This window comes from Theropithecus gelada, chromosome 2 (assembly GCF_003255815.1).
Source record: "Theropithecus gelada isolate Dixy chromosome 2, Tgel_1.0, whole genome shotgun sequence".
Classification (NCBI taxonomy): domain Eukaryota; kingdom Metazoa; phylum Chordata; class Mammalia; order Primates; family Cercopithecidae; genus Theropithecus; species Theropithecus gelada.
This window is the reverse complement of record NC_037669.1, coordinates 101,602,635-101,620,360: the sequence shown is the minus strand read 5'-3', so window position 1 is coordinate 101,620,360 and position 17,726 is coordinate 101,602,635. Positions and strand designations below refer to the sequence as shown.

General features: G+C 43.2%; 1 protein-coding gene across 3 annotated transcripts in view; it reads right to left on the bottom strand.

Annotated features, from left to right (window-relative positions):
* SCN10A (sodium voltage-gated channel alpha subunit 10) overlaps nt 1-17,726 on the bottom strand; it is a 97,772-nt gene that overhangs the window by 39,632 nt on the left and 40,414 nt on the right. For 2 of the 3 annotated variants that reach the window (XM_025376287.1, XM_025376288.1), the window contains exons 11-14: nt 14,945-15,238; nt 12,810-12,921; nt 4,947-5,185; nt 2,194-2,367 (exon numbers count right to left, since the gene is read on the bottom strand). In XM_025376287.1, coding sequence (XP_025232072.1) covers nt 2,194-2,367; nt 4,947-5,185; nt 12,810-12,921; nt 14,945-15,238 — 819 coding nt within the window. The remainder of the gene's footprint in view (nt 1-2,193; nt 2,368-4,946; nt 5,186-12,809; nt 12,922-14,944; nt 15,239-17,726) is intronic. The other variant, XM_025376289.1, reaches the window with a different exon arrangement.

The window sequence follows — 17,726 nt, the reverse complement described above, 5'->3', positions numbered from 1 at the left end:
AGCTTAGGCAGATGCCATCAACCAGCGTTTCATGGCACAGCTGTGTCTCAGGACATGCTTTATTTGGTCTTTAGAGTGTTTTTAAAAATTGGTTTAGTGGCCAGTATTAAAGACATTTGCACAAAAATCTGAATTTCTGACTTTTTATGGAAAATTAGTAACTCTGACAACAATGGACAGGCCATAGTCCCTCCCTCCCTCCCTCCCTCCCTCCCTCCCTTCCTTCCTTCCTTCCTTCCTTCCTTCCTTCCTTCCTTCCTTCCTTCCTTCCTTCCTTCCTTCCTTCCTTCCTTCTTTCCTTCCAGGCCATAGTCCCTCCCTCCCTTCCTTACTTCCTCTCTCGATTTCTTCTTTCTTTTCTTTTCTTCTTTCTTTCTTTCTTTCTTTCTTTCTTTCTTTCTTTCTTTCTTTCTTTCTTTCTTTCTTTCTTTCTTTCTTTCTTTCCTTCTTTCTTTCTTTCTTTCTTTCTTTCTTCTTTCTTTCTTTCTCTTTCTTTCTTCTTTCTCTTTTCTTTTTCTTTCTTTTTTTCTCTCTTTTCTTTCTTTTTTTCTCTCTTTCTTTCATCTGTCTTTCTCTCTCTTTTTCTATCTTTATTTCTCTCTCTCTCTGTCTCCTTTCTTTTTTGAGACAGGGTCTCATTCTGTCACCCAGTCTGGAGTGCAGTGGCATGATCATGGCGCACTGCAGCCTCCACCTCCCTGGTCTCAGGTGATCCTCCCACCTCAGCCTTCTGAGTAGCTGGGACAACAGATGCGCACCACCATGCCTGGCTAATTTTTTCATTTTTTTGTAGAGACAGGGTTTCACCACGTTGCTCTTGAACTCCTGGGCTCAAGCGATCTGTCTGCCTTGGCCTCCCAAAGTACTAGGATTACAGGTGTGGGCCACTGCACCCAGCCTGAGATGGTCACGTTGATTTCTATGTAAACCTCCCTCCCTGGAGTTGTGCACTGCTTTGGGTCTGCCTAGGTGAAATGGAGTCATCTTTGCCTGTCTACCTGAGGCAAATATCCAGTGCCCAAATCTCTTCCATGGCTGGCTCTATGTCACTACACATGGGCATTTGAGTTTGCCACCCCTAATCCAGGTACACCAAGTTCAGGGGCTCAACACTGTCTCACTGGCCTCCGTGATAGGGTCCCAGGCAGATCTGTCCTAGTGTCTCGCTGCCTCCTGAACCATGCACCCCTTCAATCTCTGGATGCCCAACACTTGTCAGGACCTTGGGGAGATTGCTGGATACTCCCCTTTGTTTTGTCTCCTCTCTCCAAGGCTAGATTCAGGGCTCCCAGTTAACACTGAGAGATTCCTGAGAGCAAGTGGCCTGCGCTAACAAGCCATGACATTTCTTCAGGCCTCTTTCCTATTCCCAAGAGTCAACGAGATGCCAAGCTTCCTCCAGATGGCCTGGAGACTTGGAAGAACCTAGTGACCTGACTCTCCTGGGAATCTGACAAGTTTGGCTGACAAACGTGGCTCTGATAAAAGTGGGTGACTTGTGGCACTTCTCCTGTAGAGGGCGTCCTGGAGCTGAGTTTGGAGAAGAGTCGTCACTGCATGTGAGTGAGGCTAATAGGAGGCAGTTTGAGGGTGCTTGACACATTGGGGCTGTGACTTCGGGCACCAGGGAATTGGAGAATGACCTCCTTGAGGCTGGAAGGAGCTGGGGCTCTGGAGTCAGACAACCTGGATTTGAGATCCAGATCTGTGGCATATTCCCTTGCTTGGCAGATGGGAGACTTTGGGGTCATCATGGAACCATTCTTTTTCCTCCTCCACTCATGAGGATCTTAAAAACAACTATCTTTCAGGGTTGTCGTGAGCATAAAATGAGGTACGTTTTATCAAGTGTCCAGTGCTATGCCTGACACATTGGAAGTGCTCAGTAAGTATTAGCTGCTATGATTATCGCTGTTATTGTTATTTGATAAGAGACGAGGACAGTGCTTGGAAGTCCCCTCTTGGTGCAGATGAGGGAGCCAAGGCCCAGAGAGGAGAAGGTACGTCCCCACTCTGAGTCACCGAAAAGCTGGGACCACAGACCTAAGTCTCCAGTCGCCCAGGAGTCATACCCTGCTCCCTCCCACAAGGACAGGAGAGGAAGGGGGAGCTGGCTGGTGCAGTCCCCAGAGCACAGTGTCTTCCCTGAGTCTGGGTGGGAGTTCCCCCAAGCCGTCAAGAGAAAAACATTACCAAGCGGAAGCTCCGCAGCACAGACAGGCTTCCCTTCTTGGCCACGCCCAGCTCTAGCAGACTCACAGTAACGATGATGCAGTCAAAGATATTCCACTTCTTCTGGAAATAATAGTATGGGTCGAAGGCAATGATTTTGAAGACCATTTCAGCAGTAAAAAATATGGTAAAGACCTAGGAGTGGAAACAAGTTTTATCACAGTGGGATCTGTGGGGTCGGAGGCAATGACAAAAATGGCAGCAAGAAAATGTCTTATTTACAAAATCCTCTTGTTTTGTTCAGTTGCTATGTTATCTGTGGGCTCCTGAGTATTGGCCAGGGGAACAGCCAACGGGACAGAATGGAGACATTTCTGCACCATTCTCAGGCACTGTGCATGCTGCAGTTTTTCCATGCGAATGGTGGTGGGAGTGGAGTAAGTCTTTAAGATCATTATTATAATATCATTATGTCAGTGAAGAGTCAGTCTGGTTCAGTAGTTAAAAAGTGTGGGTTGTGGGACATCACAGACCTGGATTAAAATCCCAACTCAGACATTTTCTAGCTTATGTAAGCTTGGACAAATAACACATCCTTCCTGTACCTCAATTTCCTCATCTGTATAATGGGCATAAAATGAGCCAATGCATGTGCAATTCTTAGCAAAGGGCCTGGCAGATAGTAATTCATTCATAAATAATAGTGACTAGTGAGAACAATGATTCATTGTCTCTAAGATTCTTTTAGGCTCTATGTGTCTCTAATTGTCTTAAATAGGACAGAATTCTGACGCTGAGAGAGGTCAGAACCAGGCTCGGGTCACACAACAACCAGCAGGGAAGGGAGACAGAGAAGGAGGAAAGCAAAGACCAGGGTCAGGTGCTTTTCCTTCATATCTTTTCATCTGAGCCCCTCACCAGCCTGAAAAACGGACAATGCATCCCTCTTATGGAGAAGAAAACAGGAGAGTTTCAGTGACTATCTCATGCCACAAGACTGTCCCTGTGTAATTCAAAGAGCATCTATTGAGTGCCCCTTGTAGGCAAGTCAGTGTGGTATGGTGGGGGGTGGGGTTGAGGTCTTGTGTCTTCCAGAGACGTGGGTCCACCCTGGCTCCACCCTCACCAGCTGTACAATCTTGGGCAAGATACTTAACCTCTCTGAGTCTTAGTGCTTCCTTTTGTCATGTGAGGGTGATGATAACCTTATAATGTTGTTGTGACACTGAGATAACATTCATAAAGCACCTGACTCATTGTAGGCACCAAACACATGACTTTCTTGCTTTAAAAAAATGGCACTTTGCCCTGACACTGTGGAAAAGGCCTTTTCTCTCTCTTGCGTCCACTTTTCTAACTGTAGAATGAGGGTGTGGGCTCAAATGTCTATTCCATAAGGCCCTCTGTGGTCCTAGGCTGACTTCTTGGGAATAAGCATTCTCTTCTCTTTCCATTTTTCCTTTTCATGTCAACTTTAGGATGTGACCTCAGCCTAGGTGCTGCCAAAACATGAGTCATGTTGATTCCACCATGTTCCAGAACCTACTGCAGCCCCTTTCACAGCCCTGGATTATGCGGGAGGGAGTGGTTTCTAGGGACGAGTAGTTACTTTACCTCTGGGCCTTCCCCCTCCACCTAAGTCTGCAGCCTGTAAGAAGCTGGATCCCAAAGCTGGACAGTTCTGGTGAATCCAGTAGGTCACGTCCAGAGTGGTGGACCCTGCTGCGGACATGAAGGCAGGACACCGACCCTTTCTAGTTTCTGCCTATCATGTGTGCATGTGTTTGAACACACACACACTAGCAAGTCCTGTGAGGTGGCTTAATTCAGGGGTTAAGAAAAGTGTGGGCTTGGGAGCCGGGCTATCTGGGTTCAAATTCTGATGTGGCCACTAACTTAACTTTATGATCTTGGGAAGATTATTTAACCTTCTGTATCTCCATTTTCCATCTGGGAAAGGGAATAATAATAATACCTACCATATAGGGTTGTTGTGAAAATAAAATGAGATAATCCGTGAGAAGCATCTGAGTATTATTACTATTCCTGTGGGTGGGGCAAGGTTGGAGCAGTTGTTCTCCCTCTGAGTCAGATACTTGATTCAGTATATAGTGAAATCCAGTAAGGACTGTATCTTGTTAAGAGTAAATAACACTAACAAATGATGGAGGAAAATTTAAAGTAGCATCATATCTAAACTAGACGCCAAAGAAAAGTTCCGACTTCCTGATGCTTTTGCTACAACAGCAACCGTGTTTCCATGTTTCCTCCCTTCCACGGTCTTCCTCTTCCCTCCCTAACTCTTTTTCTCCTTAAGTGACAGCATTGAAAATCCTGGCTACTGCTAATTGCAGTCATAAAAGTAATTACATTGGAAGGAAATGGACAAGTCCAAAGATTGTCTTTAGATAAAAAAGTGACATTTATCCTCATTTCAAGGTAGAGGCAACTGAGATTCAGAGAATTCAAGTGGTTGTCCTGTGTTTTATAAAGGGCAACTAGCTGCCTCTGGCTCCAGGCTCTCTTGGTTCACTTTCCTGTGCTTGTTCATCCCAAAGCCATTCCCACTGGCTCAGCCTGGGTCCTCCCACACTTGACCTCCTGAACCCACCCAGTGTCCACATGTCTCCTGCACTGCTGCTCTGCTTTCAGCTAATGGGCTCAACACACTAACCAATAAGGGCATGCCCCACCCCACCTGAACCGCACCCTGTCACCGCCCCCACCCCCGCCCCGGCCATGCCAGTGAGGGCAGTACCAGCCAGAGCACTCACAATGTTGCCTATCTGAAGCATGGCTTCGAAGGTAGGGCTCATGCCATGATGCTCCATGGCCATGAAGATGGTGTTCACCACGATGCACAAGGTGATGGTGAGCTCTGCAAAGGGGTCCGTCACAAGCTCAAAGAGAATTGTCTTGAGCTTCACCCACATGGGGCAGCAATCCCAGATCAGATACTTCTGAGCCAAGCTGGTCAAGCAGGGTGGGCACTTCTGTTCAGACTCCTCGAGCTCTGCATTACAGGTGTGGTCAATGACAGCTGTCAGCCATGTGTCACCTTGGACCCCAATTCTGCGGTCATCCTCTAGGCCTTGCTGTTTCTAATAACTACCACCTCCAACAGTTTGACTTCAGTCGTCTCTCTGTCTCTGGTGTTCATTTCCTATATTTTGAACTCCTTTAGTCCTGCAACTCCAATTAATCTCTGACAATACACATTTTTACTGCCCATCACCTATATCATGTCCTTACTTCTCAATTTACCCAGCTTAGATTTCACATCCATCTCTCTAACTCCTCCCTTGCAGACACCCTCAATTCCTTTGCCCCTCTCCTCCTTCATTGTACTTGCCTGGCAAAACCTGAACTTTGAATAGACCTAATTTGTAGACTGCTCTGTACTTGCACCCAACCAGCTGGACCTGGCTGGAAAAAAAATACATAACTATGCTTACTGGCCCTCCTAGAGATCTGTGAGCCCCAGCCTTGCCCTGCCCAGAAATCTGGCTGTGTTTCTATGTTATATTCCACTCCTTCAGTCTTCCAGATGACTGTTTCTCACTTCCTCTTCCCCCTCTAACCTCTAGCCTTCTTTCTGCTCCTCACTCTCTGTTGATGAGCTCCCTTTTATTTCACTCAGAATGTAGAATAACTCACAAAAGAACTTCCCCTTTTTCCTACCACTAAATCTCTGGCATAGCTGCAAGTCCACCCGGTATTCTGTCTTCGTGGCCCACATAATGCGCGGGTCGCTCTACCCCTCCCACTTGTGCCAGGCCCTTTCCTCTTCTACCTATTCAAGGCCTTCATCATCCATAGTCCTCTTCCTTCCAGACCATTCCCATGAGTAGGTAAACATGCTTTAATTACCTTGCAGCTTTGAAAAAGTCTCCCTGGACCCCATGCTCTCTTTCATTACTGCTTCCTTAACAGCAGAATTCCTCCTAAGAGTTTTCTACACTTAACCTTCTACACCTCCTTACCTCTTTTTTTCTCTGCAGCCCCTGGAATCCAACTTTTACTGCTTCCAAATTCAAATAATCGATTTCCAGTTCTCATCTTACTCTTACAGCATTTGACAGAATTTATATTGTTCTCTTTGAAACCAGTGTTCATTTGGCTCTGGGGACTGCACTATCTCTTGCTTTTTCTCCCACATTTCTCCACTTCTTTTCACTTTCTGTTTTTGTCTCCATCTTCCTTTCCTGCTTGTAAATGTTGGAGAACTCAAGCATTCTCACTTTAGCCTCTCTGTGTTTTTGAACCTCATAGCCCTAAAAAACCATCTCTATGCTGATTTCCATGAAATTATGCGTCCAATTTCTGATCCCTTCCTGAACACTAGGCTCATCTCTCTACCTGCCTCCATTAAATCTCCATGTGGATCTGTAACTGTGGCCACCTTGATGGAGGGCAATTTCTTACCTTTAGGTTTATCTATAAATTCTGTGGCAAGACATGCATCTTAAACAGATATCAGCCTATGTGGGCAAAGAAAGATGATGTCCATTGTTTATAATCATAATAGAAAACAACAACTGATAAAGTATAATACATTATGAAAAAGGATGAGCAGATTTATTTGTAGTGATGTAGAAAAATATATATGTTTAATGTGTGTATGTGCATGCATGTGCTTATATATGCATAGAACATTGCTTGAAGAACATAAGATAAACTGGATTGTGGTGGGGGTGGGGCATGCACCAGGAGTGTGGAGAGCAAGAAGGGTCTATAGTGGGAAGGAGACATAACTGTCATTGCATATACATTTGCAGTGTTTACATTTCTTTTTTTTTTTTTTTTACTATATGCACTTGAAAAATGAGTTTGGAGAAATAATTGTGCGCCCCTAAATTTTGATAACAGTGCTTTTTCCTGATAGATAATTTAAAAATGTGTATGTAGTCAAGATTTATCAGTAGTATTTTTATTTGTTTTCTTGCTTGTATGCCTTGCATATGAAGCTTTTCTCACTGCAAGGCTTGGAAAACACCTTCTCCATGTTTTTTTCTTTCTTTTGTAGTTTCACTTTTTCCACTTAAAACTTTGGTGCATTTGAAGTTTATTTGGGTAAAGAGTAAGATATTGATGTGGTTTATTTTTTCCTGTCTCTGGTTATTTATAATAACATTACTTATTGAATAATTTTTCACTTTCCTAAGATTTGAAATGTCATTTTTGTCATGTTATTAACATTTATGTTCATGTGTTTTCATATACACATGTCCATTTCTCTTTCACAGATCAGACTATTTATTTTCACCATCATGCTGTTTTAATCACTGACTGTGGATTTTAGAAACTACAGATGTCAAAACTGGCAAAGCATAGTTCTCTAAAGAAGCTGGCACATCCTGGGACCAAAATCAACAATCTCCGTTTGGAACAAAAGCAAGAACTTCCCTGGACCTATTTTGGCACTAAGATGAAGCACAGGAAGTAGTGATGAATGAGGACACGTTAGATGTGCCATTTTGGCAGGAAGCAGCCACCTGTGAGGCATGATGGGAAAAGAGAATCAGCTTTGTAAACAGCCTTGACATTGCTGAACTTGATTGATTGCGGAGACAGAGAAGCTAAAAGTACCTACTTGCCGGCTTAAAACATGACCATGGCCCCCCTCAAAAGGATCTGCTATGTAAAACTGATACAGAAAGAACTTTTCTCCCTTCATCCTGTTACGCTTAAAGAGGTCCCCCTGCTCCTGTAACACCAATGTCTCCACTGTGCCTCCTCTCCTGCCACTGCAAGAGTCTGTTGAATATTCCTTCTTTTCCCTTACTCTTCAGTCTCTCCTACTGTCCCAGATCCTTCCCATTAGCATGCAAATAAACAAACAAACACTCCCCCAAACACAAAAACCAAAGAGTCTTCTTTCAATTCTACTTACTCTCTAGTGTCATCTTACTGTCTCCTCTCTCTCACAGGCAAAATTCTGGAAAAAAATTGTCTGTACACCATATCTCCATTTCTTCACCTCTCACTTGTTCTTTAAGCCCCTTCAATGTGGCCTCTGCCTACCCTTTTACTCCATTAATCCTCTTTTGCTTAAATCACCAAAGACATCCATGTGACTAAAACCCCTGCACCTTTTCATATTTCATCTTACCTGACCTTTCCACAGCATTGCCTCTGTTGGCCTTTCTACTCTGCTTGAAGAAATTTTACTCTTGGCTCTGCATTGTATTCTTCTAGGCTGTCTCTTATTTCTGTACCTTCCTTCTCAGTCTCCTTTGCTGGGTCTGTCCCTTCTGCTTAACCATTAAACACTTAGTTTGTTAGAACTGTGTTAGAACTGTGTCTTAGTCCTTCTTCCCTTCTTACTTCAACCCTTCTGTGTTAACTCATCCACTTGCATCTTCTTAAAATTACCACCTATATTCAAACTGCTTTCATATGTATACATATATATGAAAGGTGAAGTATGTTGGCAGAGAAACCAGTTAGGAGGAAACCAAGTACAAGATGGCAGTACTTGAACTCTGGGGTAGTGACAGTGGGGCTGATGGGAAATGGAAGGATACGAGCGCTATCTAAGGGGCATAAGATTCTGGACTTTATGATGCATTTGGTTCTGGTATAAGCACCTTAAGATATGCTGATACAATAACTCATAACGGGAGCATTTTAGGGGGAGAAGGGAGCTTCACTGGGGATGAAGATGTTCCAAGGGCACCTGAAACCCAATATATCCCAGACTCAACTCATGATCTTCTCCTTTCATCTTTCCCCAGTGAAGCCCCTTCTCCCCCTAAAATGCTCCTGTTATGAGTTGTTGTATCAGCATATCTTAAGGTGCTTATACCAGAACCATATGCATCATCAAGTCCTGAATCTTATGCCCCTTAGATAGCGCTCGTATCCTTCCATTTCCCATTAGCCCCACTGTCACTACCACAGAGTTCAAGCACTGCCATCTTGTACTTGGTTTCCTCCTAACTGGTTTCCCTGCCAACATACTTCACCTCTTAATTTCATTATCTACACGTATCCAGAGTAACTTTTATAAAATGCAAAGGTAACTTCCCTGCCTCCAGTCCTCTAATAGCACCTCACTCCTCTTAGCATGAAGTCCCATATCCTTAATGTGGTCTGGGAGGTTCTTGGGATCTGGTCCCAACTCATCCCTCTAGCCTGATTTTGAGTTCTCCCGATTCTCTAGGTTACAGCTACACTAGGCTTTTTCATTCCTTCAAACGTTATTCTCTCTTCTGCTTTGCAGTCCTTTCAGCCTGGAATAATTCCCTGACTCCAGGCTAACCTTACCATATTTCACTCAGTATCCTGCACTTCCTCTTTAAGGCACTCACCACTCCAGTAACAACTTGTTTCATATCCTCGTACCCCCCACTAAACATGAGGGCAGAGACTCAGGTGTGCTCACTGCTGTGACCCAGCTTATTGAATTCTGGTTTGGACAACTGTGAAATCTCAGCTTGCATGCCAAGCATAAATGGTTCACATGCTTTGAGTTCAGTGAGTTGTCAAGCTTCTATTGGTTTGGGTCAAACTTTCTTAAGCACAATCCCTCTTAAAGAGGTGGCCTTTGTAAATCCTATTACGACTCTGGCAGCATGAAGCATCCTTCAAGTATCTCATGTGTGTAATGAATATAACATCCAACCGGAGAAGACGATATGCCCTATGCTCAGAAAACTTTGACTTCTTTGATTTAACCTAAGGTTTCCTCTCCCCAGTTTTCTTTAAAGAGTCATTGTTTCTCTGGCTTTCTCTCTATTCTCACGGCATCTTCCTTAAGGGGAAGTCTGCCCTACCCCAACATATTTGACTATTACTTATTTTCTTCCTTTTTATCAGTTCACACTGTTATAAATTAGCATCACTCCCCTCCCCGCCCACACCACCCAAATATCACCTTTGTGCATGCACTTGTCTTCTAGGTAATGGAGATCAGGCTGTGAGCAAAACAGGCACATCTCTGCCCTCATAGATTTTACAACCTAGTGAATAATAATAGCCAAATGTGATGAGTACTTACTACATGCCAGTCAAGGTTCTAAGCATTTTGCTTGACCTGATTCATTTAATCCTCACAAAACTCTACAAGATAAGTATAGTCTCACTATTTTACAGGCTAAAAATCTGAGACACAGAAAAGTTACTGAAGCTCCAAGGTCACACTGTGTACCATAAGTGACAGAGGTACGATGCAAACCCAGGCAGCCGGGCTCCAGAGCAGTGTTCTAACTACTACCCTCTGTTGCCTCTCATTCATTCCATGACCTTCTTTGGTCTTACCTACATTGGGATGTGTTTGGGATATGCATTTTGCTCATTCCTATCTCATTCTTGCAAAATGCATTGTACTTGCTGTTTACGTCTGCGAACTTTCTCCTCAGTTTCTTACATAGCTGATTCCTTTATTTAATTCAAATTTATGTTCTTCTTGGAGAGAACTCTCCATCTCCTTCCCTACTTTATGTTTTCTCCTACTTCTTATATCTGAATATTCATGTTCATCTTTCGTGTCCCCTTCCCTGCTAGGATGTAGATTCCATGAGCTCAAGCTTGTATCAGTTCACCGCTGAATCCCAGTACCTGGAGCAATGCCACACACAAAAGGGGCTCAACAAATGCTTGTTGATAAGAGAATAAATGAAAGAAGAGAGAAGGAGGAAGCTTAACAGTTTTTGAGAATAAATGAAAAAACAAACTGCTTGTTTGTATTCAATGTTTGCTGTTTGATGACTAATAGCAAAACAAAAACCAAAACAAACAAACAAAAACAAAGAAACCTATCTGGTTAAGAAAAAATTGTGGGAATAGCAACTTGGTCAAATTCCATGCCATGAAAAATGTTAGAAGTGCAGACTGTATTACAATGAACAGTGATATTAAATAATTATCAATGAGAAAAAATAATATAAGGGAGTCTGTACACGTTGTTGTTGAGAAATGGGTGCACATTTCTCAAAGCACAAACTCAGGTATGCAAGAAATGTAACTTAGTTGAATTCAATTTATGCTTCAAGTCCTCACCATGGGAATTGTCTTTTATTAAGTCAATGTTGGGTACTATTTCAATATCTGAGTCTGTGTCTGAGTTTTATAGGGCTCAAACCTGGTGGAGAGTTGAACAGGTCCTTTGTCATTGCAAAGCGTATTTTGCCTGAGTTGTAGTTCCCATCTGGTCCCTGGTGGGAGAATCCATGAAGATAGCTCTTCTCTTTCTAGATTCCCTCTGTGGGTCTCACTCATCTTTTTCCACAGCCTTCATTGGGGTCTAAGTCATCACCCAGTTCCTCTCTGCCATTCTAGAGCCACAGGACCCTCTCTGAGGCTGCTTCAGGCCTTCTCTAACCTAAGGTTGACCTAAGCTAAGGTTACCTTTCCCCAGATTTTCTTGAAAACATAATTGTTTCTCCTGCCTTTCTTACTCCACTCTCACAGTATCTTCCTTGAGTGGAAGTCTATCCTACCCCAAGATCTCTGACTATTCCTTATTTTCTTCCTTTTTATCAGTTTACATCACTATAAATTAGCATCACCACCCAGATATCACCTTTGTGCATGCACTGCTCTTCTAGGTAATGGAGATCCAGCTGTGAGCAAAACAGATACATCTCTGCATATCTGGTACATTACTGGCCAGTTCTACTCTACAATTGCCATGCATGTGAATCTCTCTCTAAGGCTTGCCACTTTTGGCTTCACCTAGAAAGTAAGGCACACATTGGCTCTGTTTTGAAATCCCTCAAACGTTTTTTCCATTTTGGTTGCTCACCATTTCTTCCCCTCAAATTAGGATTCAGCCTAGGGCTGGGAGGAAAACACACAAGACTCCTTCTCAGGAGCACACTGGCACTCAAGCTCCCTTACAACTCCTCCAGCCCAGGTCAGTTTAATTTGTCTAGGGGAGTAAGACAACTGGAAATGACTAAGGTTGCATTCTCCATACCATGAGGCAAAAAAAGGCTGGAATAGAACAGACCTCCTGCTCAGGCTTAGGGGGATGCAATCACCCTCTATGGCAACACGTATGGATAGGTGGCCATGACTATTGCCACTCTCTTCTTCTACTAGCCCTTGGCTTGAAACCTAGACACATGGCTGGGGAGACTGAGTGGATTCCCACTTGATTGGTAGAATTCTGAATTAACAAGGACTTAGTTAAATTGACTGATTAATGGACTTAAATTGTCTTCTAATATTCAGCATAATGGGGGCTTGAACAAGAAATTAAGTTACAACTATGTAAGTTACAACCATGAAAGATACAATTTTGAAACCATGGAAAGGATAATTTTGCCATGTTGGAAAATTAAAGATGGTTAAATTTCTTGCACACCTGAGAGCTGGCCTGAAATTCTCTGATGCCTGCCAGATCACTTTTTAAAATCTAGTTTTGTGATGCATGCAAAGCAGATACTAATTTGAATAAGAGATGAGCTGGGATATTTTATTCATCAAATTATTTGTTTTTGAAAAATTATGCATATAAAAAAATCACATTGATAAAAGATGATGGGGCCTAAGACATAAGAAGGAGGAGTATTAAGAATTCCAGTACACAGAGATGGACGCTTTGACACGAGTTAGAGGCATTGCTTCTGCTGCTGATATGGGAATTCATCATGGCACAGCGGACGAACGATGCAATGAGCAGCACTTACCCTCAAGGACGGAGGTTATGATACTGACAACACTCATTGCCCTTTGGGCTCGGAAAGGTTCATCTAAGTATTCTGCTGACAAGAAAGTCTTCTTTTGTCCTGCATCGAATGCCTGCTGAGACACAAACAGAGTCAGGACACTCCCTTAACCTGACATCTTCATGGCAAAGTTGGATCATTCAGCCTCCTATTGGCCAGTCTCATATATAGTCATGTGTCACTTAATGATAGAGATACAAATACATCATTAGGTGATTTCATCATTCTGTGAACATCCTACATTGTATTTACACAAACAAATGCTGTAGCCTTCTATACATCTAAGCTAAATAGTGTAGCCTATTGCTCCTAAGCTACAAATCTGTTCAGCATGTTATTGCTGAATACTGTAAGTATAAACAGTTAATAAACATAAAGAAAGTTTATAAAGTTTCCAACCATGAGGACTAAGCAAATGATACTAGTAGTCACTATTTATTGTTATCTGTCAGATATATATAAAAATGTTGGCACTTTATTATTTCATTTAACCCTCCAGCTATTTAGAAATCTTTTTACAAGGGGAGACGAGTAGGCTTGGATAATTTAAAGGACTTGCTAAAGGTGACTCAGGTTGTAACTGGCACAGTTGGGACTAAGATACAGGTCCATACTAAACAGAAGGGCCTAAAGAGTCAATCTTTCACTAGCCTGGTAATTTAACTAGACTGAATCAACGTCAGAATATCTAAACACATGATAATCTCAGAAACAGAGAAAAGAGGCTGAGGGCCCATCACAAGAGATGCATAAATGCCTTCAATGAGGCATTTTCTAGAGTGCTAATGCACTTCCAGCGAGCCCTGCAGGCTACCTTTGACCTTAAGGCTCTGTTTTGGTGATTCCATTTGCCTTGGAGACGTACTCTATACCTTCTCTGTGCTCTCTGTGCCTGGGGAGGGAGACCTGTACAAAATGCATTACCCTTGCCCTCTGGTTCTGGCCAGGTTTGGTTAATGGGAGGCATAGGCAAGACATTCAAGGATAGAAGGAGAGACAAGTCAGGTATTTTCCCCTGGCTGCTTCTCTTCTGTGCTATGACTGAGTAGCAGAGCTGTGATCCTCTACTAAGATCACAAGTTCTGCCACACAGTCTCTCTGACACATGAGGGCAGCTGCTGCTTTAGTCTAATTCTGGTCCTTTCCTTCATTCCTTCAGCCTAGGCATGTAACAACTTCCCCCTGTTACTAGTTTCTAGGTGCCTCGCCATCCCTTATTCATTCCCTAAGCCCAGCCCACACCTCTGTAAATACTTTACTAAACTCTATTAGCCCATTGGAGTGGTCCATCTGTTTCTTGCTGAGACCCTGAATCACATGGCATCAAATTAGAGACCGAGCTAAGGCAACTCTGTAAGACTTACCTGTATCAGTGGAACCATATATTGGTCTCTTTACAATTCTGTCTGCAAATTGCTCTGTATCCCTGGCTAACCAGAGAGGGCAAATGAAAAACACTAGAAACATCATTACTGAAACTGGAGGGGAGAGCTCAAATTAACTCACAGCTCCCAATCCAATGAGGAATCCCTGACTTGCCATTACACTCTGCTATTATTCTATTAAAGAGTGCTGGCCAGTTAGTCACTGTTGCCTAATTTGTTCATTTTGGCAAATTATTTCTTCAGTGAGTAAAGCAAGGAATACTGTGCTTCTATTCAGATCTGTCTTAAGAAACTCCCAGAATGTATCTGGGTTCCATTTGCCCAGCCTAGAGGAGTTTGCATAGAGCTATAAGCAGAAAGAGAAGGGTCCTTCAGTTTTTCTCATACCTGTCCAGGAAGAAAGGAGGCCTATCACTGAGGCAGTGATGTTGAGTGGGGACTGAGAAACACTGATAAGAAATATGGGGTCAAATGGAATATAATTTGCATCACTGTACAGCAGAATAAACCAGGAAACCTGTTTGACCTCAGGCCAACTCAATCTCTCTTTCTGGGTCTCATCTTCTATGTCTGTAAAAAAGGAGTAGAATGGGGAGGCATTGGACAGGATGATGGCTAAAGATCCCTTCCATTGGTGACACTCAGGCTTTTTGGCCCAAAGTTTCTAGCTGGAAGACAGCCTGGGGGAGTCTGAAGCATTCACAAACTCACCGAGACTTCGACAGCTCCAGGGGCAAGCTCACTAGTGGGTGGCAGTGGGTGTTCATCTTCTCCATGCCTGGAGTCAGGGTTGCTGGGTTGAGGAAGAGGGCTTCTAGGGAGGGGGCCTTGCTGGCCAGCACTCCCACCCAGCAGCAGGGAGCCCCGATGGCTTTCATGGTCTCCAGGAAAGACTCCATCATCTGTGACTACCTCAGGGAGTGAGATATCTCGGCCGGGGGACCGGAAATAGAACACACTGCCATGGCTAGCCCGGTGTTTTCCAGAGGCGAGGCCTAGAAAAGACTGGGCATTGCCCCAAAGGAGCAAGAAGGCTGGAAACTGGTCTTCTGGAAAATCTACAGCCCAACACTTCCCTCTACCTACTCCCATTTCCCTGCCCCTATTTTTATGACCTTTCAGTAGCTAAGTAAAGGCACAAATCTAAGGGGTATTCTAGGTATGCATGGTGAGGGAAAAGGAAAAAAGGAGATTCTAGACAGACTCGGGGAAAGACCAGGAGAGAGGAGAGATCACAGGGTGCCAATGCTCAGCAAATAGGTTATCATGGACAGGCACATGTCAGAGGAAACCTTGTCACCTGGATAGGTCAACTGTTTGCCAACCTTTGGCCACAGGGCTAGACAAAGCTGTCTTAAGTTCCCTTTTCCACATGCAAAGTTGTGACCTAAGGAGGCTACTACACATACCAGTACTGGAACATACTTGGTAAGTGGTTGTTGAATGAACGAGTGCACTTCATTGTCTGAAAATTAGGTTGTGCAATTCATTAGATCCTGTCTGTATGAGTGTGAGAGTTTGTGTTGCACAGGAGGAGACAAGAACTGTACAGTGTAATGAGCTTCTAGGATCCCTCGAGGCTTGAACAGTCAACAATGGAGAGATTGAAGGAAGGGTTGCAGCCTAATTTCCTGGAAGAATAATGTCATTCCTCCAAATCAATAAACATTTCCCATCAACATCTTCCATTGAGGGAACTGTGTGGCTTAAAGTTGCCAGAGAAAAGAGCTAATTCATAAGCCCAGAGCCCTCAGAGAATTAGTGTGCTGGGTTAGGTAGTTCCCATGACCATAGTGAAACTTGATCATAGCAAACCATCATTTCTGTCCTCGGGTGGTCTATAGTATGTCCAAAATCTAAACATTGACCTCATACCAAACTCTGATCATACTGACTTATTCTACTCACCTTCCTTAATTCCTTTTATTTACCAAACTACTAAAGTGGAGAATCTTGCCAACTGGGGTTCTCCTTACTAATCCTCTTATCTCACAGAACCGAAGTTTCCTCTCTTGATAATTTGAAGCCCGATCCTGTTTAGCAACCATTACTAAAAGCCCAGTATTATAAAAAGTAGAGTACTCCCTGCCTGTAATACATGCCCAAGGACTATAGAACTCATATAATGCAAAAATCCTTCCCATTTTTGAAGCAAATGAGAAAAATTGACACATCCATATTAAAGAAGGGAATACTACATTATTTGCACTTGAGCACCAAGCAAACCAATGAAGAAACTGAGAAGAAAATTTTGGTTGCATATTTGACAGCAGTGTCTCCTTGGCCACGAGTTATTTTAGAATTAAGCTTTTTGACAAACGGTGGGCAATGTCTTCTGAGTAAAAACATTAGAATTGCTTTAAAAGGCATCCTCTGAGGAAACCAACTGGTCTGTGATTTTCCACAAAAACCCTCCTGGGTCTCTCCTATATATTCCTGTATTTCATTTCTGTGGGTTATAAAATGGCTTTATATAAAAACTGCGTTAGGTCTATTTAGCAGATGAATGTACCTGGGAAAAGAGGGAGAAGATGCCTTCCTGGATGGGCTCCAATCAATCAGTCAGCATTAAAGCAGTACTCAAATGGTACCTCCCCATCTTTGCACATACATGTTGTTCTTTCTGCCAGAAAAATACTCCTCACATTCTCTCAAGTCTTCAATTACTGGAAGAATCCCTACATGCTATTTATTGTTGACCCCAATTATCCCCTCCTCCAGGAGGCCTTTGCTGATACCTATCCAGCCCCATGAGAGTGGATGTTTCTTCCGTGATTGTCAAAACACCACATATGTGTCTCTAATACACTATTTAACACATAGCTGTGTTTATATCTGCCTCCTCCACCCAAATGGAAATCCTTGGGGAGAAGAACATGTTCTAGTCATCTCTTTATACCAAGCACCTAGTACTGTTGAATGAACAAGTTGCAGCTCTTCTTTTTTCCCTTTGAAAATAAGCATCACTGGAGAGACAAGCACACATACCAATTATTGGACATCCAAGTGCTAATCTGCGTGGGGCTGACAGAATGGGGGTAATTAAAGCCCAATTCAGTGTCATTGACATTTCCATGGAAGCTGTGATACATCCTGTTCTGTGATTGTCTGAACTGTGCCCCATGTATGCCAGGTGCTTCTCAAAAGAGGCAAAGCAAGAAAGAGGAGGGCACAGATGCAGATAGATGCTGAAGTGTGGGTGTGTCATGAGGTTGGTGTGCATGCGAGTGTGTCTGTATATGCACACATAAATCTGAGGGTTGGAGAGATGGTATTGCAAAAAAGTAAAACATCCTTTGGCTTAGCACAGGAAAAGAGATTGAGAGGGAAGTGAGAGGCATAAAACATAAAAATAGCCATGTTGATGCCCTTTTCCACACTGTTAGTGTGGAGCCACCCTCCCACACAGCCGATATTATGTGTCAGACCTACAGAAAGGGCATATTTGGGGTAAAAGGACTTTCAAGGGGCAGGAAGGTGGTGGGAGGAAGCA